The 27996-nt window shown below is 41.3% G+C and overlaps 2 protein-coding genes across 2 annotated transcripts; both read left to right on the forward strand.

Moving 5' to 3' along the window:
• Nucleotides 1–2835: 2835 nt before the first annotated feature.
• LOC144466896 (uncharacterized) lies at nucleotides 2836–8740 on the forward strand. Its single transcript, XM_078174821.1, has 6 exons — nucleotides 2836–3053; nucleotides 6302–6475; nucleotides 6878–7018; nucleotides 7355–7510; nucleotides 7790–7882; nucleotides 8687–8740. Exons 2-6 carry the CDS (start codon nucleotides 6398–6400, stop codon nucleotides 8738–8740), a joined length of 522 nt encoding a protein of 173 aa, XP_078030947.1. The 5' UTR covers nucleotides 2836–3053; nucleotides 6302–6397.
• A 15753-nt stretch (nucleotides 8741–24493) lies between these two features.
• LOC144466748 (uncharacterized) lies at nucleotides 24494–25340 on the forward strand. Its single transcript, XM_078174164.1, has one exon. The coding sequence runs from the start codon at nucleotides 24502–24504 to the stop codon at nucleotides 25288–25290; it is 789 nt and encodes a 262-aa protein (XP_078030290.1). The 5' UTR covers nucleotides 24494–24501; the 3' UTR covers nucleotides 25291–25340.
• The last annotated feature ends 2656 nt before the right edge of the window (nucleotides 25341–27996 follow it).

Raw genomic sequence — 27996 nt, forward strand, 5'->3', positions numbered from 1 at the left:
TTTTTCTTTATTAAAATATATTAATACATTTATTAATATGCTATACTATGTTTTGTATTGTGTATATTGTGTTTATACAGTACAGTATAGCCTATATATGTGTGTGTATATCAATCAATTCAATCAATTTTATTTATAAAGCCCAATATCACAAATCACAATTTGCCTCACAGGGCTTTACAGCATACAACATCCCTCTGTCCTTTGGACCCTCACAGCGGATAAGGAAAAACTCCCCAAAAAAACCCTTTAACGGGGGATAAAAAACGGTAGAAACCTCAGGAAGAGCAACTGAGGAGGGATCCCACTTCCAGGACGGACAGACGTGCAATAGATGTCGTACAGAACAGATGAGCATAATAAATTAATAGTAATCCGTATGACACAATGAGACAGAGAGAGAGAGACAGAGAGAGAGAGACAGAGAGAGAGATGCAGGACAGACGGCAATGACAGTAACTTAGATTCATTCACTTAGATTAATGAAAGTAATAATATTATAGTTATAGTTCTGGCTACTGTGGTACAATATGTTGAAAGTAAATATTAATATCTGGCAGTATACATGTGTGACAGTAATCATATGTGTATAATAACAGTAGAAGTATGACTAATGACTAATGATGGCAGCAGCAGCAGGAGGCATCTGGCAGGACCACGGCAGCAGTGCAGTATATGTGTGTGTATATCTATATCTATCTCTATATATATATGTGTATATATATATATATATATATATATATATATATATATATATATATATACATATATCCCACTCTGGGGTTGAGGTGAATAAAATAACTGTGTTGTGACCTAAATAACATGCTGTTGCTATCTGCAGAAAGTATTAAAGCATGAAATCCCGCATTTTTAATGTACGAATGCATCCTGTATCATAACTACATGTGTGCCGTTTGTAACAAACCAAACCACGTGAAAATCAGTTGAAAATTCAGTGAGTTATTCTATTTTACTTGTGCATTCAGCTCCTTCCTCAATAGAAGTGAATGCACTGTGGAGGCGAAGCGAGACCCATCCAAGATGGCGGCCGACGAGGACGCGCTCAGGCAGTCGATGCGGCGTCTATGTATATATGTCTATGGTGGTAAGTGCTAAAGAAAGTTGATGTTGACACTTGTTAAACATTAGCTTGCTAGCTCGCTGCCGCTGCTGCTGCTACTCTCGTCCATGTTCATCCACACCCTTTCACGCAGCGCGGACTTGGAACACAACAACGCGAAATTTCGCACAGCGTCCGTACCGCGCCTGTGTGTATGGTTTAAACGCGGAAAGGTGCTGCGCGAATATTCCGCAAATCCGTCCCGCATTTCCGTATTGTGGCACTGAGAATGAACCTTTAAGCGGGTTTCAGGTTTTGATCTACGACATAAAATACGTCAGTAAATACCCTGCTTGTGAATTTGGAAGCTTTTACATGTCACAAAAAAGGCGGTTGCTAACAAGTTGCTCAATATGACTACAAACCCTGTCGGGGACATTAAACGTCATCACCCCTGAACAGGCCAGAGTGGCACCGTCTCAGGCTTCCCGCGGTATTGTCGCGTACAAACATTCGCCTTAAACATGGCGAAGCAGCTGCCCACGACTCTGTCTGTGTCAGCGGAAAAAAAAACTTAAAAACTTGTTTGGTGGTCTTCACAGTCAGAATGTACAAGCTAAATGCAACCAGCTAACTTGCTACCTAGCTGCCTTTTCACACAGACATCGGACAAAGTTCCACACAGTATTGTTTGCCATGCCATAGGCAGGGTAACATTGGCTAACTGCCTTGTTCATCCTGACGTGTAGTGGTGGGTAGCTTATGTTAAATAGCTGGCTAACTAGCTAGCTAATGTTAGCTAGATGGCTGCCTTATGATAAGATGCACACACAAAAATGTAGCACAATTAAAATTTGGTTCATATTGACTGACAGTTCATGTAATTTTAAAATTGCTTAAGATATTAAAGCTAAAAATTCAGTAGGATAAATACATTGACAACAGAAAATTCAAATGGCCTAAAATTTCTGATCTTGCAGACGGTTGGATGTGTGGGTTTTTCAGTAGTGTTGTAGATTATACATGCACTTTGAAAACTGATGTTTCTGTAGCCAACAGTGGCTAAAGTGGGAGCTTGTTGCATGTTACTAATAACAAGACCGATTTATTGTTCTTTGTATTCATTCACAGGTGCTGTGTGAATGTGGCCATGCAAATTGTGTGACAGTTCACTATCTTCCAGGTATGAGTTGATAAAACATTTTAGGCTGAGACATTTCCACCATAGTCACACATGCAGATATCCATATGTATATGTCCTTGTACCTTTTGAGTCACATATATCGAACACACAGAAAGCTTGAGGAGCTGACAGATTGCTATCCACTTGTGGCCTACACGGTCGGATCCAGACGTATGGTGACCCTGAAGAGACACATTGTCATCAGAGGTTTGATTTTTGTAAGTTACAGTGCCATGTAAAATTCTTTAGTAATAAACTTATTTTTTGTCGACCACATAACCTTTGTGGGTACCTCTCTGTACTAATGCCTGCTCTCTACTAACCTCTCCCGCCTCCGCTCTTTACTAAACTCCTCACTCTCCTAGTCTCCTTTACCCTCCTCACTACTAACCTCCTCTTTTACCCTCCTTCTTGCTCTCTGAGCCCTTGCTCTACTAACCTCTCTTACCCTCCTCCTCACTGTCCTAGCCTCATCAGATCTAGGCAATGACTGTGTCCTGACCATGTATTCTGCCTGAGCAATTGAGTATTTGAATAACAAGACTAATACCTGTCTACTCTGTGTTTGTGTCTCCACCTTAGATTAGCTAAGCAGGATGGCAGGACGAGTAACCTTCAGAGTCCTCTTTGGAGGTGAAGACGATGCAAGAAAACTCATCATTGAATCCGGAATACCAAGAACTGTGGAGGACTTGGCTCTTAAAATCAAGACTTTCTTTCAAGTGACTGCGCAGTTCAGAATTCAGTATGACAAAGACATGGATGATCAGTTCATGAATCTCTTGTCAACATCAGAACTTGAAGATAAAGGTACTTTGAAAGTGGTGTACATACAGTACAGGCCAAAAGTTTGGACACACCTTCTCATTCAATGCTTTTTCTTTATTTTCATGACTATTTACATTGTAGATTCTCACTGAAGGCATCAAAACTATGAATGAACACATGTGGAGTTATGTACTTAACAAAAAAAGGTGAAATAACTGAAAACATGTTTTATATTCTAGTTTCTTCAAAATAGCCACCCTTTGCTCTGATTACTGCTTTGCACACTCTTGGCATTCTCTCCATGAGCTTCAAGAGGTAGTCACCTTAAATGGTTTTCCAACTGTCTTGAAGGAGTTCCCAGAGGTGTTTAGCACTTGTTGGCCCCTTTGCCTTCACTCTGCGGTCCAGCTCACCCCAAACCATCTCGATTGGGTTCAGGTCCGGTGACTGTGGAGGCCAGGTCATCTGCCGCAGCACTCCATCACTCTCCTTCTTGGTCAAATAGCCCTTACACAGCCTGGAGGTGTGTTTGGGGTCATTGTCCTGTTGAAAAATAAATGATCGTCCAACTAAACGCAAACCGGATGGGATGGCATGTCGCTGCAGGATGCTGTGGTAGCCATGCTGGTTCAGTGTGCCTTCAATTTTGAATAAATCCCCAACAGTGTCACCAGCAAAACACCCCCACACCATCACACCTCCTCCTCCATGCTTCACAGTGGGAACCAGGCATGTGGAATCCATCCGTTCACCTTTTCTGCGTCTCACAAAGACACGGCGGTTGGAACCAAAGATCTCAAATTTGGACTCATCAGACCAAAGCACAGATTTCCACTGGTCTAATGTCCATTCCTTGTGTTTCTTGGCCCAAACAAATCTCTTCTGCTTGTTGCCTCTCCTTAGCAGTGGTTTCCTAGCAGCTATTTGACCATGAAGGCCTGATTCGCGCAGTCTCCTCTTAACAGTTGTTCTAGAGATGGGTCTGCTGCTAGAACTCTGTGTGGCATTCATCTGGTCTGTGATCTGAGCTGCTGTTAACTTGCGATTTCTGAGGCTGGTGACTCGGATGAACTTATCCTCAGAAGCAGAGGTGACTCTTGGTCTTCCTTTCCTGGGTCGGTCCTCATGTGTGCCAGTTTCGTTGTAGCGCTTGATGGTTTTTGCGACTCCACTTGGGGACACATTTAAAGTTTTTGCAATTTTCCGGACTGACTGACCTTCATTTCTTAAAGTAATGATGGCTACTTGTTTTTCTTTAGTTAGCTGATTGGTTCTTGCCATAATATGAATTTTAACAGTTGTCCAATAGGGCTGTCGGCTGTGTATTAACCTGACTTCTGCACAACACAACTGATGGTCCCAACCCCATTGATAAAGCAAGAAATTCCACTAATTAACCCTGATAAGGCACACCTGTGAAGTGGAAACCATTTCAGGTGACTACCTCTTGAAGCTCATGGAGAGAATGCCAAGAGTGTGCAAAGCAGTAATCAGAGCAAAGGGTGGCTATTTTGAAGAAACTAGAATATAAAACATGTTTTCAGTTATTTCACCTTTTTTTGTTAAGTACATAACTCCACATGTGTTCATTCATAGTTTTGATGCCTTCAGTGAGAATCTACAATGTAAATAGTCATGAAAATAAAGAAAACGCATTGAATGAGAAGGTGTGTCCAAACTTTTGGCCTGTACTGTACTTTGTGAGACAAACAGGTCCGCTCCAGTCACAGAAGATACCTGCTCCACAATCCCAGGTACTCCTTCCAATGCCGGTTCTTCATCACAAGAATCAAGTGATTCAGACTCCTACGCCAGCAATGATAGCATCATCTTGTCATTGCCAGAGACCCGGTCCTGCTCTTGGCCTAAACCCTTTGTCGTGCCCGCTTCTCATCCTGTGCCGAGATTATGCTCCAGACAGGAAATGATGAGTTCAAGGCACACGGAAATCAATCAGTCAATTTTATTTATAAAGCCCAATATCACAAATCACAATTTGCCTCACAGGGCTTTACAGCATACGACATCCCTCTGTCCTTATGACCCTCGCAGCGGATAAGGAAAAACTCCCCCAAAAAACCCCTTTAACGGGGAAAAAAAATGGTAGAAACCTCAGGAAGAGCAACTGAGGAGGGATCCCTCTTCCAGGACGGACAGACGTGCAATAGATGTCGTACAGAACAGATCAGCATAATAAATTAACAGTAATCTGCATGACACAATGAGACAGAGAGAGAGAGAGAGAGAGAGAGAGAGATGCAGGTAATGACAATAGCTTACAACAACATTATTGAAAGTAATAATATTATAGTTATAGTTCTGGCTACTGTGGTACAATATGTTGAAAGTATGTATTAATATCTGGCAGTATACATGTGTGACAATAGTCATATGTGTATAATAACAGTAGAAGTATGACTAATGACTAATGATGGCAGCAGCAGCAGGAGGCATCTGGCAGGACCACGGCAGCAGCACAACCACACACATCACGCTGTCCAGGCACCGCTGCGATATGAGTTAACCTGAGAGACAGTGGAGCACAAAGGCTCCGGAGAAGAAGCCGAGTTAGTGACATCCAGAATGGCCGAGTTAGCAAGATGCAGTAATAGGATACGAGAGAGAGAGAGAAGGAGAGAAGGTGCCCGGTGTATTATAGGGGGGTCCTCCGGCAGACTAGGCCTAAGTCAGCCTAACTAGGGGCTGGTACAGGGCAAGCCTGAGCCAGCCCTAACTATAAGCTTTATCAAAGAGGAAAGTCTTAAGTCTAGTCTTAAATGTGGAGACAGTGTCTGCCTCCCGGACCGTAACAGGAAGATGATTCCACAGGAGAGGAGCCCGATAGCTGAAATTTCCTGTCTCCTATGCCAAAAGTGCACTCAGATATTCTTGAAGGCCTTGCTGAGGAAATAATAAAGTACACAGCTTACCCGAGGGATGAGCAGTTAGAAGAAGTGGCAAAGGCTCTGACACAGTCACATCCATGTTTATTGGAAAAAGCAACACGAACCGGGTACTGTGGCTGGAAGCATTACCTGAAAATAAAAATGATGAACTTCCGCACCAAGCTGAGGTTTGTGTTTGTGTCCTAAGCGCAAAGGCTTATGCTTTAACATATATTTGTGCCAGCGCAAGGTAAGGTCTTGTGCCACTTTGCGCCAGCATAAATGTATTGAGGACATGGCGCTTAGAACAAAACCAAAATAGAGCCCATTGTGTTTAAATTGTGAAGGAATTTGTGATCCTGGTCAGTGAAATGTGCTGAAAAATATAATTATTCTTCTCCTCAGCCGAGCTGGACACCCCGAGGTTGCCATCAACTCGCTGAAAAACAAGCAAAGAGGCCAGCAGACTCCAGCAGCCAACATCAAGAAGCCCAGGAAGAGATGTTAATTTCTGTCCAAACATCCCTAGTTGTGAAACGAGACAGTTTGGAGGTGGAAAGGGTCACTCTACTGACAGAGGTATAATGTGCAATACTTAATTCTGTCTTACCTATCCATGGTTGCAGTATGTTCACAGCATGGCCAGTATGTACATGATCACAGCTTTTCACGCGTCATGTTTTTTGCACTATACTTCCTGTCCAGCTCAGCTCAAGCAGCCCAACAGTTCATTTTGGACAGCACTGGTAACTTTAGCTGTTTTCTGGTTACTTTGCACAGTTAATTTTTCTTTATCTATTACACTCAGTTTATATAATTTTTTTACTCCCTAATCATATTGTCTAGCATCTAGCTTAGTATTTCCCTTTCTTTTATCTGTTTCTCAATTGTATTGTTTACCCTTGCGGAGAGTTTCTTACCAAATTTCATTATAAATGTATCTGTACTGTATAATGACAATGACGTTTCATTCCATTTCAGGTAAAAAAGAAGAAAAGGGACGAGGCCATGATCAAGGAGAAGATGCACCGTACCTTCTCGCTTAGGAGACAGGAGATTCTCCAGGAGCCAAATATTCCAGAGTTCCTAAACAAATGGCCAACACTCTTTGACGTCAGTGAGGTAAGTGTGAATCTGAAGTGTAGTAACTCATGTATTCAGTGTCACACATTGTCACATATCTGGTAAATGGTCTGCACTTAAATAGCGCTTTTATGCACCCAACCCTAAGCGCTTTACAATGGCTTTTTCTCATTCACCCAATTCACACATTCACAATTCAATGGCGGCAGCCAGCTGCTGTGCAGGGTGCTAGCCTTGCTCAAGGACACTTTGACATGTGGACACTCAGAGCCCGGAATCGAACCACTGACCTTCGGTCTATGAATGACCCCTCTACCAACTGAGCTACAGCCGCCCCTGTTTAAGTCTGTATCCTGTCTGTGTTGTCTTTTACAGATCAACTTGGAGTTTATGCGGCTGACAACTGTACCTCTGACCTCCAAATTCCTTGGAGAACTGGACCGCCTGACTGACGACCTGATCAAGGTTTTCCATACCAAAGGTGGAGTTGCAGGAAAAAAGATCAGAGACGTGATGGCAGAGATGGATAATGTAAGTATTTTTTGGTCTGACCTAATACACATATGGTTTGTTTGACTCAGCCATATGGGAAAGTTCCTTTGTTAACGGTCTGGAAAAGGATAGCCATTTTCAAAAATACTGTGTAGTGAACGGGCTCAGACCTGTGTGAGCTTTAACTGAGTGGGGTGAAACCAGGTGAGTTCAGGATGGTCAAGGAGGGAAATGTCAGTGGCTTGGCTGGCCTCAGCACATGCGTGTTAGTATGCTTCTGACACTGACCAGCATGGAATCATGTAATGTTTGTTTCAGAATGAAGACATCAACGTGAGGCGTGATTGTGTGCTGAGCTGTCTGAGCATCTACCTCAATGAAGACCTGGACCCACTGGTTAAAGAATACGTGGTAAGTATGTCATCCTTCTGTCCTTTGTGCCAGATGTTATTAGTTTCCCTCCAGGTGTGCCTGATAACATGTGGCGTTCATGAGAATGGGATGGACATGAGGTCACATTGACCTTGAACTTTGACCACCAATAATTTGTCATTGAGTCCAATGGGTTGTTTGTTTTGAGTAAGAAATTCCTTCAAGGCAATGGTGGTAGTGCTGTCACTTGTAGGAAGTAAATCCACATGGTCCGGAGGAGCCTGAGGTTAAGGGTCGGGTCCTGGCACCTAAGCGCCTCCAATATGCCAGTGACAACAATTCCGCCCCAAACAAGAAGGTGAGGACACAGACACTTGATAGTTCTCATAAGGCAGCAGTTATCATAAAATTGACACCTGTTTTGGACATGTTATTCAGTAAGAAAGGCCTTTCATATTATGTCATATTATGTGTGATCTGCGTGATTCTCCTCTGTGTGTGTGTGTGTGTGTGTGTGTGTGGGGGGGGGTTCACTAGGGTGCATGTTGTGGACTGTCTGCTTATGAACTCCAACGCATTGAGAACATCAGACAGAAGGAAGCTTTCTTGACTTCCTTGAAGTTATTGGAAGTGAGTGGACATGTTGACTAAATATATAACCAACACAAGACTGATCAACTGCTCTCTCTCCTCATCTTTTAAAAAGGTGTAAAGGTTGGGCTAAATGTGTTAATTCTCAATTTTTTCTACAATGTAGTTTACAAACATAATGCCATTCCTGTCTTCCTCCTTTACCATACCTTGTAGTGGTATATGGTATAATTATTGTTTTTCTGTCAAAAGGCAGCTGAGGATCTGAGGCAGTCAGTAAAGCCAAAGCCGGATGTCAAGAGGTAAGTCATAAAACAGTGTAGTTGTAAGCATACTTTGTTTTGGCTGTTGGGACTGATTCTATTTAGTAGAAGGGGACATTTCCAAGGGTTGAGGGGTTAGGGGACAGAAGGTCAGGACAGGGAAAGGTTAGTTCCTTCTATTTCCTAACAGGAAACAGAAGGAGGTAAGGAGAGAGGGAGAACAGCACGAGAGAGGTTTGGAGAGGGTTAGATAGGAGGGTGGAGTAAACCTTACCCTATGTGAGGAGATTAGGAGAGAGGAGGTGAGGAGAGATGGCGGAGGGTAGGAGTAAGGGAGCTGGGGGTGGACAGAAGAGGTTTGCCTCTTTCCTACTGTCCTTTCTCCCCTACCTTGTGTCAACAGTTTCTTATTTGGCTCTTTCAGATATTAGCTACTTTTGAGAAGGTTTTCATTTACTTCACGGATCTCTGAATAAGATGGGTTCCTGGTGTTGTATTTTTTCTTTTTTTACATTTAAGTTGGGATGTTCTGTTGACTCCATTTTTATTGTGGCAGGTCAAAGGCTTCATTGGATAAAGTGCAGTCTCTTCTGTCTCCCCGGACATCCTTGTGTCTTCAAGAAGCACGGAACCTTACCCTCAGAGGAGGACTAACCTATGAACATGTAAGTTACTATGTTATGTTTCATGTGCACCATTAAAAATTCACAAAATTAAAGGATTAAGAGTATTACTTTTAAGCAATGAGACACGACATGCCGTTTTTTACCGTGTTTGACAACGTAACGAAATGGCACGGAGTACCCACAAACACGGTAAAGAATGGCATCGAGATTCTTTAATGTGACCCTCATTGTGATCAACAACATGATAAAATACTGTCATGATGTGGGCTAATTCGCTCTCACACTTGATGCAATCTGCTTAATTTCAGCTCCCTCAGAAAGTCTGATAACACATTCGGGGTCCAGCGAGTCACACTTGCATACTGTGTCGAAATGTGTCTCGCAGGGCTCCGGAAATCCTCCTCGCTCATTTAGCAGTTGGTCTGGTTCTACTAACACAGAGGAGCTATAATTGTTAGATCTTTATAGTGGAATTCACTTCTAGAACAACGTTGTGCTCAAACACTACTTTTTATCATATTTAAATTGTTGATGATTATTGAATGTACTAACTCAATTTATACATAATGTAACTTTTTGACTTTTTGTTTTGTTTTTCAGGCTTTTAGGGGGTCAAAGATCTTGAGGTCATTGTGACCTTGAACTTGTGTCCATTTCATTCTCATGAACACTATGTCTCCAGTGCCTTAAGGGGATTTAGTCAAATTAACATGCACTTGGCCTCAATGATGAGCTGCTTAGATTTTGGTGGTCAAAGGTCAAGGTTAGAGTGACAAAGCTCATTGTTCTTTGTTCCCTCCATCTTTTAGGACATTGAATGCAGTGAGGCCGAGGCAGACGTCGCAGGGACGACCATGGCAATCTACACTGTTCGAGCTGAGGGTGATGGTCCTGATGGTCCTGGTGGACGCTTTGCAGATGTTGGTGTGGTCCTGGAAGGCGTCGAAGTTCTTCACAACCTCCAGAGTGTCAACCATGCATGCGTGATGTTTTATGGGTTGATTTATGCACTTAATCTAAGCTATCCTAAAAGCTTGAAGAATACATTTGAAGCATACCAAAAGATCCTGATGGACCTGGAATCGACCAAACTTTCCACCAAAGTAAGAGCACTGAAACTCAAATTGCTCATTTGACTCTTTTTTTGGGGTGGGGCGGGGATGGAAGGAGGAAGTTGAGGAAGAGACCGGCCATACATGCCGATAACCATAGTGTTCTTGTTCACGACCTGGAAGATGCACACATATCGAACACACAGTTGACTGAGCACCTGCTGTTTCTAGCTTTCTATGTTCTCATGTCAAAAAGAATACTTTAAAAGAGTGTTAAATGTTGTTGAGCCAATAGAGTTTATTCTTGATAACAAAAAAAAGAGCAGGTCCTTTCAATATATCCCATTACTGCGATTGTTGCAGCAGATACTTGTTTCTACTGAATTGTTGAATAGAGTTTTTGATAGCCACAGAACACAGGACAGTAACACTGACCAGCTTGAAAACCAGCAGTATCGCTCCATAAGAGATGGTGTATACGTCAAGGAAAACCCTTTCCTGCCAGGTGATGAGTTAAAACTTTGTTTAACCTTCTTAACCTGCCTCTGTTCTATTAAAGTTAGAAAACATTTTTCATGTTTTGTCTACAGCAGTAGATGAGGGTTGAAGAGCTACACTACCTGCTGAGTACTGTCTGTGCCGATAACTTGTAGCAGTCTTTCAGATTTTTTCAAAAACAAAGACATTGAGGTTGATTGTGTCATTGTTAATTAATTAGCTGATTTACTGTGTAAGTCTAATCCTTTTGTGAATGCAATGGGGGAAGGTGGTGCACTTGCTTCAGCTTATAAGAGAAAAGAATACTTTAAAAAAGTGTTAAATTTTATTGAGCCAATAGAGTTTGTTCTTGATAAGAAAAAGAGCAGGTCCTTTCAATATTACCCCATTACTGCGATCGTTGCAGCAGATACTTGATTCCGTCTACAGCAGTAGATGAGGGTTGAAGAGCTACACTACCTGCTGAGTACTGTCTGTGCCTGTGTCTGGGTGAAGAGAAGAGTTCTATAATGTCAATAAATTTGTTGAATCAACAAGGTTGTCTGATTGTATGCATCATTGAGATGTTGTGGAATGGAAAATAGAAAAAACTCATTGAATATTAATCATAAAAATATATAAATTTAATCCATTTTGATTGAATTTAAGCTTAATTATTATGTATTTCAAACAAATACACATTAATCATCTTGAAAAAGTAACCTAATAGAAAAAAATCATTGGATCTTAATCATAAAAATACATAAATCTAATGAATTTGATTGAATTTAAGCTTAATTATTATGCATTTCAAACAAATACACATTATTCATCTTGAATAGGTAACCTAATTATTATGTAATTCAAACAAATATACTTAATGTATTCTGAATACATAATCTGATTAATATGTATTTAAATTCAATAAATTATATTAATACTGAATACATAAACCTGGTAAATATGCATTTCAAGTGAATAGGCTTTATTACACTGATGCATATGCATCATGTAAAGTTTATTAGGTAGGTTTATGTTCAAAAAATTAAATGGAACTTTGTCATGTAATTATTTTACATAAATCTTAAAAGTTAGGGTTAAATATTTCTGTGAGTGTAATTTGTTCCAAAGTACATCTTGTTTGCTCTTATTAGGATATAATTGTGTTTGTTTAACATCTAATAAAATATAATTACCTCTATTTTTTTGCTAATTTGTTGCAAAGCACGTCTTGTTAGTCCTAATTAGGATATAATCGTGTTAGTTTTTGTCTAATTTGTTTCAAAGTACATCTTGTTAGCTCTTATTAGGATATAATTGTTTTTCTTTAGTGTCTCTTTTTAAATTGCGAACATATTTCTACCTAATTTGGTACAAACTACGGATTGTTACGTCTTATTAGAGCAACGTTGTCTATTTTACTGTCTAATAAAGATTATACTAGGTGTAGTTTTTTTCTAATTTGATACAAAATTCGGCTTATTACGTCTAATCAGCGTACTGTAAAATAAAGTGCTACCAAAAATGGCCTAGGTACGACCAAGTCATTACCAGAATAATGCAGTTAGCTAAAATGAAAGTACTGCTACTGACTGAAAAAAATCTAAATCTAATCCAAATAAGGAATGCCGTAATGTAAACAACAGCACAGGTACGACCAGGTCGATAGTCAAAATAAATCAAGTTAGCCTAAGTGAAAGCACTGTTGCTAAGCAAGGTTTAACACACCTATGCTGAGAGAGGGAACGAAAACACTGCCATCACCAACAGGTCGTCATTATCAACAAAGGTAGCTTGCCTCTGTAAACTATTAACCAAAACAGGTACAACTATAAGTTGCCACAACATAAAGTAAGTTAGCTTGAGCAGAGAAACTGCTGCTAACTGTAAACAAGCTACAACAGAGCACACCTATGCTTGAAGAGGGAGCGGAAACACTGCCGTCAACAACAAAGTAACAATGTATGCTTTTGAGTATGTTACCTAACCAATTAGCTTAAGCTGATACTACAACTGTAAAAAATGTCTCACTAGCACCCCCTATAAAACTTCAACTAAAATAGCCCCTGCATTATGTTTTATCTGCATTTAAATATTTGGTGTGCACATGTATCATGTCCAGACTTACAAAAAATTATCTTGGAGCCATATCCTAAAGCCAACAGGAAGTCAGCTATTTTGAATTTACTGTGTAATTTTTGTGCATTTTTGGCCATTTACACGGATCATACTTAATCAAATTTCTCTTACGGATTTAATCAGATCAACTACAAACTTTGTCCGTACTATCTAAAGATTTTTGACATTAACAGTGGTTAAAAGCTTGAGTTTTTGTTGAACTGTGTGCCCATGGCAAGGCATCAGTTTTCAACGTTTTGCAGTGAAATAGGCAGCACTTCGTAACTGGCAACAGGAAATGGAATCTTTTATGATTTGCTCTCCTCCTCCTAGCAGGTGCACCAGATCCACCTTAAATTTAATCTGCAAAGCCTTGGGATCTTGATGATGCTTTCTGTTGAAAACTGTGAGTTTTCGTTGAAAGGTGTTGCCATGGCATGGTGGCCATTTTGCACATTTCACCATAAAACAGGAAGTTGTTGTAACTTGAGCATGGATTGTCCAGATTACCTGAAATTTAACATGCTTTGTAAGAAAGAGTCCTGGCCTAATGACATCTACGTGGCAAAATCGACTAATAGTCATAGCTCCACCTAATGGCAACAGGAAATGACATGTTTTTTACTTTGACAGTGGGTTGACCACATGTGGCTCAAATTTGGTAAGAAAAGCCTTCAAGCCTTGATGATACTTCCTTGTGAAGATTATGAGTCTTCATTGAACACCATTGCCCAGGTGATGCCTTATTCACCATAAAACAGGAAGTTGATTAAACTTGAATGTACATTTAATTATCCAATCTGCCCAAAATTTCACATGTTCCATAAGAGTCCATGTCTTAAGAAATCAACATGCCAATCAGGCGCCACCTACTGGCAACAGAAAGTAAGCCTTGTGTGACATTATAATGTGATGTACATAAAATTTACATGGTGTGGTCTACAATTTATATACAGCAACATGATGTACATAACTGTGTGTTCCCTAGCACCACAAAGTGGACACAAGAAGTGGAACAAAATTTGCTATACGTCCTTTCCACCTCTGCCACACCAAACATCTAATTTCTTTCTGCAGTGTGAATTTCAATATTTCAGTGTTTATCAGTATTTTGTGATTTACATTTTTATTTGATCATGTTTCCCATTAAGATTAAACAGTAGCATTACTTGGTTCTTGACTTTCACAGTATAATGGGTGTTTCAAACTGCAGTGTCTGTTTGTGTCACATCAAGCCTCTAGACTTGACCACAGCTGAGCAGACGAGCAGCTGCAGGCCAGACTGACCTCAGTCCATTTTCATTTACACCTTTCAACAATATGTCAGCAGAATGTGTGTGATCTTACATGTCAACTGTAGCAATTGTTTTCTGGCTACTAAATCAATGAAGAACTGCTGTCCTGCACTCACCCTCTGTCCAAAACCAAAAGTGTTGGTGTTAGAATTACAAAGAAAATTGGAATTATTCACTTTGCTGAATAGCATATGGTCATTTTGTACCCCATCAACATGTTAAGTTTAGGTTTTAATTCATTCAGAATATATTGTTTTAGATCTTCTTGCCACATTCTTCAACTATCTGTTTTTGCACGCACGCACGCACACATACATACACACACACACACACACACACACACACAAACATACACCAAGGACTGGCTTCTAGCATGAGGCTGTGTTTGATGTCTTAACGTGCTGCAGCCTTGGCCTGCGGCATGTTGCACTGCTTGGTCGAATGTGTCAAAATGACATTTACGCAAAGTTGAGTGAGAGACAGTTTGTTAACATTTAACTTTGGCTGCTGGTGATGTTCAGCTGAGGGCATCCTGTGATTAAAGTTCCACCAAACTGTTTTTGTGCCCTTAAGCAAGGAACAGAAGCATTCAGTAGTCTGTAGTTGAGTCAGTGGTATACTGAACCTGAGAGCTGATGACATGCACTGTCAGTATGTATGCCTGTGCGATGTTTCAGATGAGTCTTCCAAGCTAAATGTAGTCTGTCAGTTGTCATTGTTGTTAATCATATTAGTGTTTTCTGATATCAGACTGAAGATCAGAGCCTTCTAAAAACATTACAAATAAAGAATAAATGATATATCTGCTTTTTGAGTGGTTCCTAACCATAGTACGTAAGTCACGTTTTGCATTAGCTTGGCTAGTTGGGTCCTGGCAACTAGGTCAGGGTATCATTGGATAATTCGTAATTCATTTGTAATTCGAAAAACAAAAAACGGTAAATCTGTTATTTGATTCAAAACAAAACACGGAAAACCGTTTTTGGTGTCAGAATCAAGTAATGAAAAACCAATCAAACCTGGCCCGTTTTTGTTTTTTGTCGATTCGTTTTATCGTTATTCCTTTTTGGATTGAAAATTGAACAGGTCTGCGGACATTCAGCCAATTCGTTTTCGTGTTTGAAACCAAAAACGGAAGTCACATGTTTTTTCCCCTTTTTTCATTTTAAACCAAAAACGATCTATTCCTTTTTTGTTTCCAAACAAAAAACCAGAAAACCAAATTCGAAAGACTGTGCAATTTTGGTTTTTGCAAATTCCTTTTTTTTCATTTCTCATTTGGGACAGACAGTAGAGCGGTGAACAGACAGGAAGCAGAAGTGAAGTGTAAAAACATCAAAATAAAATCCAAGAGGGTAGAATGGCCATTATATTAATGATTTTAACACCCAATATTATGCAAGCACAAGATTTTATAAAATAAATAAATGGGCCTACATATGCTATGCATATGAAATATATTTTATCCAAAAAATGTGTGATATATTATTTAGTTGCGTAGTGTGAATTAATAGCCTCACAGAAGTGACAAGCAGACGTTCCCATGTGTTACCAAACTGTTGTTAACCATTTCACATAAAGATGTTACTCATTTCAATGCCACGGCCACAGTGAAGGGGGTGAAATAATTGATCCAGGAGTAGCTGCAGTGCGCAACAACAACCAGCAGGTGGCACATGTGAGCAGTTGAGATGCAGTGTCCAACTGAAACGGTTTGAAAATTAGCAGTACTGTTAGAGCTTAGATCGGGCCCAAAAAATTCACGTGCACGTTATGTCCGGGACCAGCCTGGCCCGTCCAATTAACTGTAATTATGGGCCTGAGCCCGATTTAAACCCGACATTTTTCAATAAGTTGGCTGTTAGAATTAACGCTAAGGACACACCGAGCACGTTAGTGCCGCGGAAGTCCTGTGAGTGTACTCGCAGGCACTTGACTGGCCACACAGGCAGTGCATTTCTCCTGTCCTCTCCGCGCCGGTTAAACATCAACTCCACTCGTCTGTTCCTGTCAGTGCTCGTTTTTTCACTTCAACAGGTCATTTTAAACATGGGTAAGTCCATATTTTCATCATTTTTTATAACGTAATAAGTTAATGACAATTTGTAATTGCATGTCCATGTATTGAGCATGTTGGGTAAGCACTGAATGAATAGGGCATATTTTTTGGAGGCACGGAAAGCTGCTGTCCCTCCCACTTATCTCTACCACCCCCCTCTCTCTCTCTCTCTTTCTGTATGTGTGAATTGCAACCCCCAACCTGTAGCCATTTCTCTCTCTCTGTCATATCTGACACCCTCTCTCTCTCTCTCTCTCTCTCTCTCTCTCTCTGTCATATCTGACCAGGTCAGAGGGGTGGGGGGTCCCGGCCCGACCTGGCTTGGGCCCGCGGGCCGGGCCGGGCTCGGGCTCGGGCAGAGAATCTAAGCTCTAAGTACTGTTATATTTTCTGCCGGACCTGTACAGTATAGTAACTCGTTACACAGTCTTAATTTCATAAAGGACATTATATTATGATATTTAAACCAACCATCCGTGTTATGAAACATGAAATTAAACTTTTAGCTTCTGAAGTATTTTATTTAGACAGTTCTGATGGAGCTCAGGATTTATCATGAGGATGCTGCTTTACTCCAAACAATTCCACTGTATGAACCTGGACTTTGTGGGCTCTAGTTTCCCGGTGCAGTGCAGGGTGGCGAACCCCGCGCAGAGCTTATTTCAAGCAGCACAACCCGAGGCGCGCTCAGTTTGGTAGTTTGGCAGACCGAGGTGCGCTGAGATGGGTGTGGTGGCGCAGCAGGGGGATGTGTCACCAGATCCAGCTTGGCGCAGTGACAGTTTCATGCCAAAAGGCTTCGCCGAAGGTGCGCTAAAAGCTCGCCATCTGAAACCAGGTCTACTGTCAGCGCAGGGGGAGCGCAGCCGGTGTAAGCCGAAGTTTGGCTGACCAGCAGACAGTGCACACACGTCACCAAAACCTCACAGGCAGGTTTCCAGAATGTCAGGCACATTAACGATGCAATAAATACCCAAAAAACACTATTCAATGCAACTATCTGCAATCAGCATATAAATGTATCTCTATACCAACTGTCCCGTCACATCTGATGTCAGATCAAAGGGGATTGGCACCGTTTGGCACGTTTGGCACGCGTAATGGAAACCCAACCTGATTTGATTAAACAGCTGCAAACTAATGAGTTCACATCCCTTTCAGCCAACCATAAACAGCCACAGTATCAGATAGGGAGTATATATTCAGCATCTGTCATCTTAGAAAAGTCAAAAGAAAAGAAACAGAGTGAGACTGTGAGAGAGAAAGAGAGAGCGTGTGCGCGCACGAGAGAAACTCAACATTGATTTACAGTTGTGGTGACCTCCTCCCAGGCTACCTTTGCATCATCAGCCCGTGGAGGTCTGCTCACAGTTCCGTATATTCGGACACTGCGAGCTTGGACCTCCCGGACCAAAACATCAGTTTCCTCCTGGGAGAAGTTTGGCCGTCTGACGCTGCTGCTCTCTTCTGCCATGGCGAATTGAGTAAACTCTCATTACGCCTTTGCGCGGCGCATTTAAGGGCGAGGAGAGGGGCTCATTTGATTGGTGTGATGTGTGTAAAACCCACTCCATGCCTTCTCTCCTCCCTCTTTCCGACTTGCGCAGGTAGGAGGGACAAAGGTGGGAAAGAGGAGTAGCTGCGGCAGGCGCACGGTGTGCCAAACTTGCAAAATCCGCCTAGCCACACCCAGTTGGCGAAGCGCAGGTGCGCTGCGCCCCCGCCTCGCCCCCGCCTCGCCCGGTCTGCGAAACTAGAGCCCTGTGTGTGACCTTTTGGATGTGTAGAAGAGCACAGAACATTAATTAACATTGGATCCTGATACATTAGATCCAGATAATTAATGAAGTTAGGCTGCTGTGTCTCGTGCGTAAATGTGCCAACTAGCCAACTAGCAGGGTTAATCCCACACACAGAGGAGGAGTAGAGATAAGAGTTGGCATTTTTTTGGCTTCACTCTTCCTTCCAGCATTACAGGCTGTTTTCATAACTGTAGCACAGGGCTTTATCGTTCTGACTGTACACCCACAGATGTTATAGCTGCCATTCCTTCTCATTCAGTACACCGGAGGGGGAGCAATACATACTTCACTCTTAGCGCCTACACAGGACAACTACAAGGCTACGTCACACACACTACCCATAAGGCAAGGTTGCCAACTTTCACGCATCTGGTGTGACTCACTCTTTCACCATCAATTTCACTCTCTCACGCCCATTTAAGAAATTTCACTCCACCGTCGCAGAGTCCTTTTTTTTTTTTTTTTTTTACATCCAGCCATTGTGTGACTTGACCGGACTACATACTATTCTCAGAAAGAAAGTTTAGGTCTCGTAGGACTACCCTTAACTTCATGCTACTTCCTCCTTCCCCTAGCCTCCTACAAATTTTCTCGTTTTTTTCTATAGACAGCATTCTGTGACCTAAGGTAACAGAGCTATGGATTGAATAACACCGGAGTATCGCTTTAAGTTCACTCATTGCCTTCTACAGCCATCTAGTGGACAAACATGGGAACAGCATATAATTTTACACTAACTGGTTTATGCTGAGTTATGGCATGACCTTATTATATGGGATTGCATAAAATGCATACACTGGGTTGTTTCAAATGAAAACTCCAGGTAATGAACTGCCCATGTATAGTAACATGCCATGATCATTGCTGGCCTTAAATTACATTCTTTAGCAGAAGAAATAAAGGGCAGTTTACATTGGGTTTTCTTAATTCAATTTATCTGTAGGTCTAAGGCCTACATTTTTCTCCTGGGGCTCACAGATGCTAAACATTTACCATGTTTTCTGACGGGCTCTCCAAAGGTCACATAAAACATGATAAATCAACAGGATTCCCACAGGCCCTTGAAATCCGTAAAAGTTTGTGAATTTGAAAAAATCAAGGCCCTGGAAAGTTTTTGAAAATATGCTTAAATGTCCACAGGTCATTGAAAGTCCTTGAATTTATGTATTTCTGTATAAAATTGAATGAATTTCGTTGTGTGATGAAATTGACCTTGACCTGCGCCGTAAAACAAATATTGAGCGTCTATGGACCTATGTGGGGCTTAGGCCTATAGATATGAATATGTAAACATACACTAATTTCTTGTGTTTGCCATGTGTGCATATTAACTCTTTTTACCTTAAAAGAGTTAATATACACTCATTTCTTGTGTTTGCCATGTGTGCATATTAACTCTTTTAAGGTAAAGAAAAAATGTGCCACCATGTCCACGTATGTTTATGACCGCGCACGCACAAGCAGATATTACGTCACAAGGTAAAATCTCAATCCGGCCCTCTGACCAAAGTTGGCAACCCTGATAAGGCCACCTTCTAAAAGGGGATGCTCTGGCAAATAACACTCTGTTGTTAAGGTTTGGTTTGGTGTAGACACAAAAACTACTTGGTTCTATTTAGCATTGTATTCCTTTGACATTGTTAGACTTGCAATGGACTGTTCTTAGCAGACCAAATCGATGCAGCAGAACCAGAGAATTGATATTTTTATAAAATGCACTTCTTCCTTGTTCTGGCCTAAACATGGTGACTACATTACCAACAATGCAACTTGACCGCCAACAGGTCAATTCCTCAAGGTGGTAAGCAGTGCCATTCCTTTATCAGCAAGCTGCAGCCCCATGTGCTCATTCATCCACATATTGATGCACATACACACACAATGTCAGAAACATTTTTCATTTTGAATATCAAAAAGCGTGTGGTTAGGTTTAGGCAACAAAAGCATGTGGTTAGTTTTCGGCCACAAAAGCGTGTGGTTAGGTTTAGGCAAAAAAAGCATGTAGTTAGGTTTAAGCAAAGAATGTGTATGGTTAGGTTTAGTCAAAAAAATCATGCGGTTAGGTTTAAGCAAAAAATGTGTACGGTTAGGTTTAGTTAAAAAAAAATCATGTGGTTAGGGTTAGGCCACAAAAGCATGTGGTTAGGTTTAGGCAACAAAAGAAGGTTTTTAGGGTTAGGGGGTTAGGGGGTTAGTTAAGCAGAGTTCCTGTAAGGAAGTCAACTTTATAGTTCGAATTTAGATATAAACTTACTTGTTTGCATGAATATGTGCTTCTTCATTTTGTTTTTAATTATAAATTGCAACTATAGGTTAGTCTAGAATGTATGTATTTGAAGTAGCCTAGTTTTTACAGTACTCTGCTTATATACGCGGCATAATAATTGTATTTTGATTTAATGTTAATTTGTATTTTTAATTGGATGTTAAGAATCAATTTTGACCATAATGGAGAGTATGTGTCCATCGCGCATAACATATCAAAGAATACAGCCTCGTATAAGAAAAGCATTAAGTAGAGTGAGACTAGTGAGATAGTAAGACTATTTTTCAACTAGACAGGCCACCTTATCAAATCCGCTCACTTTGGCCAGATACGAGTGCGCTCGGCGTGGCTCGCCTTTTTTTTGCTTCTTGTATTTTCCGTCTGCTTGTATTTTTCCGCTCTCTTGCTCACTCGTTTTCTGTTACTCTCTTGTTGCGCTCTTCTTCATTTTAGTCTCTTGCTTTTATGTTTTGCGTACACTCTTTAGTTTTTACTTTATCTACTTGCTTTTGCTGTATCTTATGTTTTTAACCAGTTACGTTTGGTTCCTATGTAACTCTTTTGTGCTCACGATCAAAGTTATTTTAAACTTTTAAATTTTGCTTATCCAGTTTTCTTTTATCTCCAGTGTTTTCAACATTTTTGCACATTAATATATATAACTGTTGGGATTCACAGGACCACAGATGATTTATCATTTGGTAAAATCATCACTGATTTCAAGGCTTTTTCCTCTGCATGCTCTTTGTCTTCAAACAAAGAGACCTAGGTGACACCCATCTCCACAGGAGGTCTCACCTCACACCTCAGTGAGACACAAGTCCCAAAACTTGATTGGACAAGACCTTTTACAGTGACATGTGCCTCTGATGTCACAGGCATCTGTAGATCTGCTCCCTTCCAACAGTTTTCTTCCTCTTCCTGCTCCAGGAGCTTCAACAGCTCACACTGCTCTCCGGCTGGGCTTGGAACAGCCCAGAGGCCCAACCCCTGCTCCAGAGGCCCAAACCACTAAAGGGAGGACAACTGATCACATACTCTGTTGCAAACACAAGGCCATTGCAACTAGCTTTCCAGCAACAAGGAACTAAGTGAGTCAGCACCCAGCGTCTAACTCTGCAAGGACCCCAAGCGACCAGCTTCCTCGGATCAGAACCTTTGGAACAAAGGACCCAACAAAGACTGCAGCTGGAACCATCTTCCCAGCCTTCTTCTGCCAGCTAACAGCAGTACACCACCGAGTGACTCTTTCCTCGATCCATTCAAGGATTGGTAATGTAACAACTGGGCATAGCTTATCACAGCTTTACAGGCTAAGCAAGACTGTTTAACTTGTTGTATGTGATTTGATGCTGTTTACTGAGTATTGTTGTGATAGATTGCAGTCAGGTCATTGATTAGTTGGCTTCGCCAAAGCTAAGTGTTTACTTTGCTAATACTGTTCACAAACAGATTCTTGCACACAACTAAACAATCTCTGCACTAATCCAGACCGTTTGCAACACACGTCACATTGACATAGACTCATTAACAAATAGGCTTTCAACAGAGCTACCCCAACCAGGCATCTCTAAGTTCCTGCTTCTTTTCCCTTGTCTTTGTCCTGACCACACAGTCAGACAAACACTTCCCCCGAAACTGAAGCAGCCTTGATTCGGCCATTTTGGTAGTTCTCTGTTGTCAGCCATTTTGTTTTGTAGGCCAAACGGCTACATGATCACCACACCCACCTTTGCCTTTCTCTTCTTTCTCTCTCTCTCTCTCTCACACACACACACACACACACACACACACACCAAGCTTGTATATAGTTAGTTAGAATTTGTGTGTTTTGGTTTGCTTTGCTAATTTGTGAATAAATATAATTCTTTGGAATCATACCTGCTGTCTGTTTAATGTTGCACAAGAGTGAATGAATAGTCAACCTCTGCTGCGTCAAGAACTCCGAAATCCTTCAGGCGTTACTGTTAATTTTGGTTGTTGTCATTAATTTAATTATTAATCAAAACTCCAAATGAATACTTTAGCGTATTTTATGAGACTGATATCTTTAACTGGCTATCATTTTTCCCTTTACAGGAATGGTGCCCCACGAGGTGATTTAATGTTAATTAAATCACATTAATTAACATAATAATTGATTATTAATCATAATTATTAATTTCTGATAGCCAGTTAAATCCCAACATATTTGGTGCCTCCGTGTGAAACCTAGTGTGTTGACCCCAACATTTATGGTGCCACCGAGTGAGGTAAATATATGTTGACCCCAACATATTTGGTGCCACCATGTGAGGTAAATATATGTTGATTCCCAACAAGGATATCATTGAGGAAAAGAGGTTGACGTGACATTGTTGAATCAGGGAATTCGTGTGTACACCACGACAATGGATCCTAATTGACTTTACATTGGCATTGTTATCGTGGTACCGGCACGTAATTTCAACCCATTACGTGCTGCCATACGGTGTTAAGAGGTCATGGTCATTTGACATATTTCTGTGAGATCAGGTTGTGTTTTCACCATTATTATAAATGAGTAATCATAACGGAGTAGACCAGCACCTGCCGACCGACCTCTTCGCCCCAGATTCATCAGAACCAGCGGCTGCCAGCCACTTACCACGGTGGTTCTTGTGCCAAACCCAAAGGGTTTCTGCAGCGTAAGACAACCAACGTTGGGGCACTCACAGGATATAACAGGCTCAACCGCTCTCCCTCCACAGTGTGCTAACCGGTTTCATTCTGCTGGAAAGTGCGGGAGCTGTGAAGCGACAGTCCAGGGCCCCAAGAGGAGCTTCACCTTTGATCCCAGCAGCTAAAAAATAGGCAAAGAACTTCCATAACTTGAGTAGGCCGCTGTACGGTGAAGAATGAGGTTGAGCAGGAGGCTTAGTTAAGTATCCTGATTTTGATTTAGGTTTCATTAGGTGAAAGGTTTTGCGCATCCCTGCATTCCTAATTTATATATATCTTAACATACTCTGTCCCACTATTGCCAAACTAAATAACTCACACGAGTGTTACCTCTCATTTCATTCCATTTATATACTGTTGACTTTGTGTTGTGTTATTAATTATTACTTGCTATTCATTTATTCAGTTGTTACATATTTAGCTTAAATAAATCTTCATTTATCGCCAAGTCGTTGTCTGTGTATATCTTTTGGACAGGAGCTGAGATCCCTGTATAGAGGATTCATAACCCAGATACTGAGATTGATTCATTATTGATAAGCATGCTGACTGATTATTAATTGGTTTACGGAGTTATTAATTTAATTAGTCGCCTCCCTCATTAGGAGGGTGGTGGCCTACACACCTGGCTTTAAGAAGAAGGAACACTGAAAACCGAATCATGCCATCAAAAAAGACTGAGGCTACAACAACAAAGGACGACAAAAATAAACAGCTATCGCTACCCCAAGCTAGCTGCAGCGGCGACAGACCTGATGAGCCTCCACAGTGGTTCATAACTGAGATGGAAAAAGGAATACAGAGGATTGAGAATACGTTTATCTAAGCTTTCTGAAACACTGGAGATAGTTGTCAGAGACAACAAAGCCATAGGTCACAGAGTAAAAGGCATCGAGGGGAAACAGTACAAGTTTGATGACCCCCTGTCCGCCATGCAGCACGACCTCGACGTCTACAAAAAAGCAGCAGATGACGAGCTAAGAGAGCTGCGAGAACAGTTGGATGACAAAGAGAACAGAACCCGTAGAAATAATCTGAGGCTTGTCGGCTTTCCAGAAGGAGTTGAAGGAGAAAACACAATGGCATTCATACAGGAATGGCTGCTCAAGATACTTGATTTAGAAGGGGAAACTTTTGAAGTTGAGTGGGCACACAGATCATGCTACAGCACCCAGTAAGCAGCGCCAGACCCCTTGCCATTGTCACACGGCTCCTCTGATTCTCCGACACTGTCAAGATTATTGATGCCGCCCGGAGCAAAAATCTGAAACAATACGGCAATTCAACTACCATGATTTTCAGGGATATGTCTACAGCCCTATACAAAAAGAGGAAAGCCTTCCCTCCACTCAAAAATAAACTTAAAGAAAAGAGCATCACATTTAGCTACATTAGCTTTACAGTTAGCGATGGCTTCTCCCTCTGCTCTTTCTTGCTCGGTGTGCCAAATGTTCAGTTATGCCTCTGCCTCCTTTAGCGACAGTGGTAATTGTAATAAGTGTAGCTTATTTGCTGCGTTGGAGGCAAGGCTTAGTGAATTAGAAGCGCGGCTCCGCACCATGGAAAACCATTCAGTAGCTGCGGTAGTTAGCCAGCCCCCTGTAGCCGGTGCGGAGCCACATAGCATAGCCTTAGCCTCTGCTAGCAGTCCTCCGGTAACGCCTGTTCAGCCGAGAGGTTGGGTAACCGTTCGCCAGAGGCATAGCTCCAAGCCGAAGCCCACGGCTCACCACCAGCCTGTTCACGTTTCCAACCGCTTTTCCCCACTCAGCAACACACCCGCTGAGGACAAAACTCTGGTTATTGGCAGCTCTATTCTGAGGAACGTGAAGTTAGCAACACCAGCGGTCATAGTCAAATGTATCCCTGGGGCCAGAGCGGGCGACATTGAATCAAATTTAAAACTGCTGGCTAAAGCTAAACGTAGATTCAGTAAGATTGTTATTCACGTCGGCGGCAATGACACCCGGTTACACCAATTGGAGGTCACTAAAATTAATATTGCCTCGGTGTGTGAATACGCAAAAACGATGTCGGACTCCGTAGTTTTCTCTGGACCCCTCCCAAATCTGACCAGTGATGACATGTTTAGCCGCATGTCATCATTTAATCGCTGGCTGTCCAGGTGGTGTCCAGCAAACGATGTGGGTTTCGTTAATAATTGGCAAACTTTCTGGGGGAAAACCTGGTCTCATTAGGAGAGACGGCATTCATCCCACTTTGGATGGAGCTGCTCTCATTTCTAGGAACCTGGCAAACTTTATTAGTAATTTAAATCCCTGACAACCCAGAGTTGAGATCAGGACTCAAAGTCGCAGTCCTATACAACTCTCTGAGCTTCTAGTTCAGTTACCCAGCCATAGTTTTCATTTTATACAAACGGTGTCTGTCCCCCGACCACCTAAATTATTTAAATCTAAAATTAAACAAAGAGGAGTTATGCATAACAACCTCATAAAAATTAAAACCTCTTCTGTGACAGAAAGACAAAACAGGAGAATTAAATGCGGACTGTTAAATATCAGGTCTCTATCGTCTAAAGCAGTGTTAGTAAACGAATTAATATCAGATAATCATATTGATTTACTCTCATTAGTCTCACTGAAACCTGGCTGTGTCAAGATGAATATGTCAGTCTAAATGAATCCACTCCTCCCAGTCATAATAATACCCACATTCCTCGAGGCAGCGGCCGAGGAGGGGGAGTTGCAGCCATTTTTAACTCTAGTCTGTTAATCAGCCCTAAACCTAAACTAGATTATAATTCATTTGAAAGCCTCGTTCTTAGTCTTTTACATCCGAACTGGAAAACCTCGCAGCCGCTTTTATTTGTTATAGTGTACCGTGCTCCTGGCCCGTATTCTGAATTTGTATCTGAATTCTCAGAGTTTTTATCCAGTTTAGTTCTTAAATCAGATAAAGTTATTATTGTAGGCGATTTTAACATTCATGTCGACGTTGATAATGACTCCCTGGCTTCCGCGTTTATCTCATTATTAGACTCCATTGGCTTCAGTCAGGGTGTACATGAACCCACTCATTGTTTTAACCATACCCTTGATCTAGTTCTGACATATGGAATTGAAATTGATAACCTAACAGTCTTTCCACAGAATCCCTTGCTATCGGATCATCTGATTACTTTTGATTTCTTTTTACTCGATTACACGCCACTCAGCAACAGTTACTATACTAGATGTTTATCAGATAGTACTGTTGCAAAATTTAAGGAAATGATTACTCTGTCGTTAAATTCAATACCAAGTCCTTCAGTAACAGAGGTTTCCCGTACCGACTTTAACCTCTCCCGAATTGATCATCTTGTCGATAGCGCCGTTAAGCTTCTCTTAAAAAGAAGATAACAAAGCAAAGAAAGTTCGCTCCTTGGTATAACTCTCAAACCCGTAAGTTAAAACAAATATCGCGAACATTTGAAAGGAATTGGCAATTAACCAAACTGGAAGAATCTCGTTTAATCTGGACAGACAGTCTCAAAACTTATAAGAGGGGCCTCTGCAATGCCAGAGCAAACGATTACTCAGCATTAATAGAAGAAAACAAGAACAACCCCAGTTTTCTTTTCAGCACTGTAGCCAGGCTGTCTGAGAGTCAAAGCTCTATTGAGCCTTGTATTCCTTGTATTAGCCCTTAGCAGTAATGATTTTATGAGCTTTTTTAATGACAAAATTCTAATTATTAGAGGCAAAATTCATGACCTCCTGTCCTCAGATAGTACCTATCTAACCTCAAACACAGCTGTAAGACCTAATATATACTTAGATTGCTTCTCCCCAATTTCTCTTCAAGAATTGACCGCAGTGATTTCTTCATCTAAATCATCAACGTGTCTCTTAGACCCCATCCCAACTAGGCTACTTAAGGAGGTCCTACCTTTAGTTAACACTCATATATTAGATATGATCAGTATATCCTTATTAACAGGCTATGTACCACAGTCTTTTAAGGTAGCTGTAATTAAACCTCTACTAAAAAAGCCCACCCTGGATCCAGAGGTGTTAGCCAACTATAGACCAATATCTAATCTTCCCTTTATGTCAAAGATCCTTGAGAAAGTAGTCGCAGACCAGCTGAGTGATTTTCTCCATGATAATAATTTATTTGAGGAATTTCAGTCGGCACGTTGGTGTGGTGGTTAGCACTCTCGCCTCACAGCAAGAGGGTTGCCGGTTTGATCCCAGGCGTGGGAGCCCTTCTGTGCGGAGTTTGCATGTTCTCTCCGGGCACAGTCCAAAGACATGCAGATTGGGGACTAGGTTAATTGGTAACTCTAAATTGTCCATAGGTGTGAATGTGAGCGTGAATGGTTGTTTGTCTCTATGTGTCAGCCCTGCGATAGTCTGGCGACCTGTTCAGGGTGTACCCTGCTTCTCGCCCGATGTCAGCTGGGATAAGCTTCTGCCCCCCCGCGACCCTCAAGAGGATGAAGCGGTTAGAAGATGAATGAATGAATGAATGAATTTCAGTCAGGATTTAGAGTGCATCATAGCACTGAGACAGCACTAGTTAAAATTACAAATGACCTTCTGATTGCTTCAGACAAAGGACTTGTCTCTGTACTTGTTTTATTAGCTCTTAGTGCGGCGTTTGACACAATTAACCATCAAATTCTACTGCAGAGACTGGATCACTTAATTGGCCTAAAAGGTTCTGCACTAAGCTGGTTTAAATCTTATTTATCTGATCGTTTTCAGTTTGTTGACGTTCATAATGAATCATCCTTACTTACCAAAGTTTGTTTTGGAGTTCCGCAAGGTTCTGTGCTTGGACCAATCCTATTTACTCTATATATGATTCCTTTAGGTAACATCATTAGAAATCACTCTATAAATTTCCATTGTTATGCGGATGATACACAGTTGTATTTATCGGTGAAGCCAGAAGAA

The sequence above is a fragment of the Epinephelus lanceolatus genome, chromosome 14 (genome assembly GCF_041903045.1).
Source record: "Epinephelus lanceolatus isolate andai-2023 chromosome 14, ASM4190304v1, whole genome shotgun sequence".
NCBI classification, from domain to species: domain Eukaryota; kingdom Metazoa; phylum Chordata; class Actinopteri; order Perciformes; family Serranidae; genus Epinephelus; species Epinephelus lanceolatus.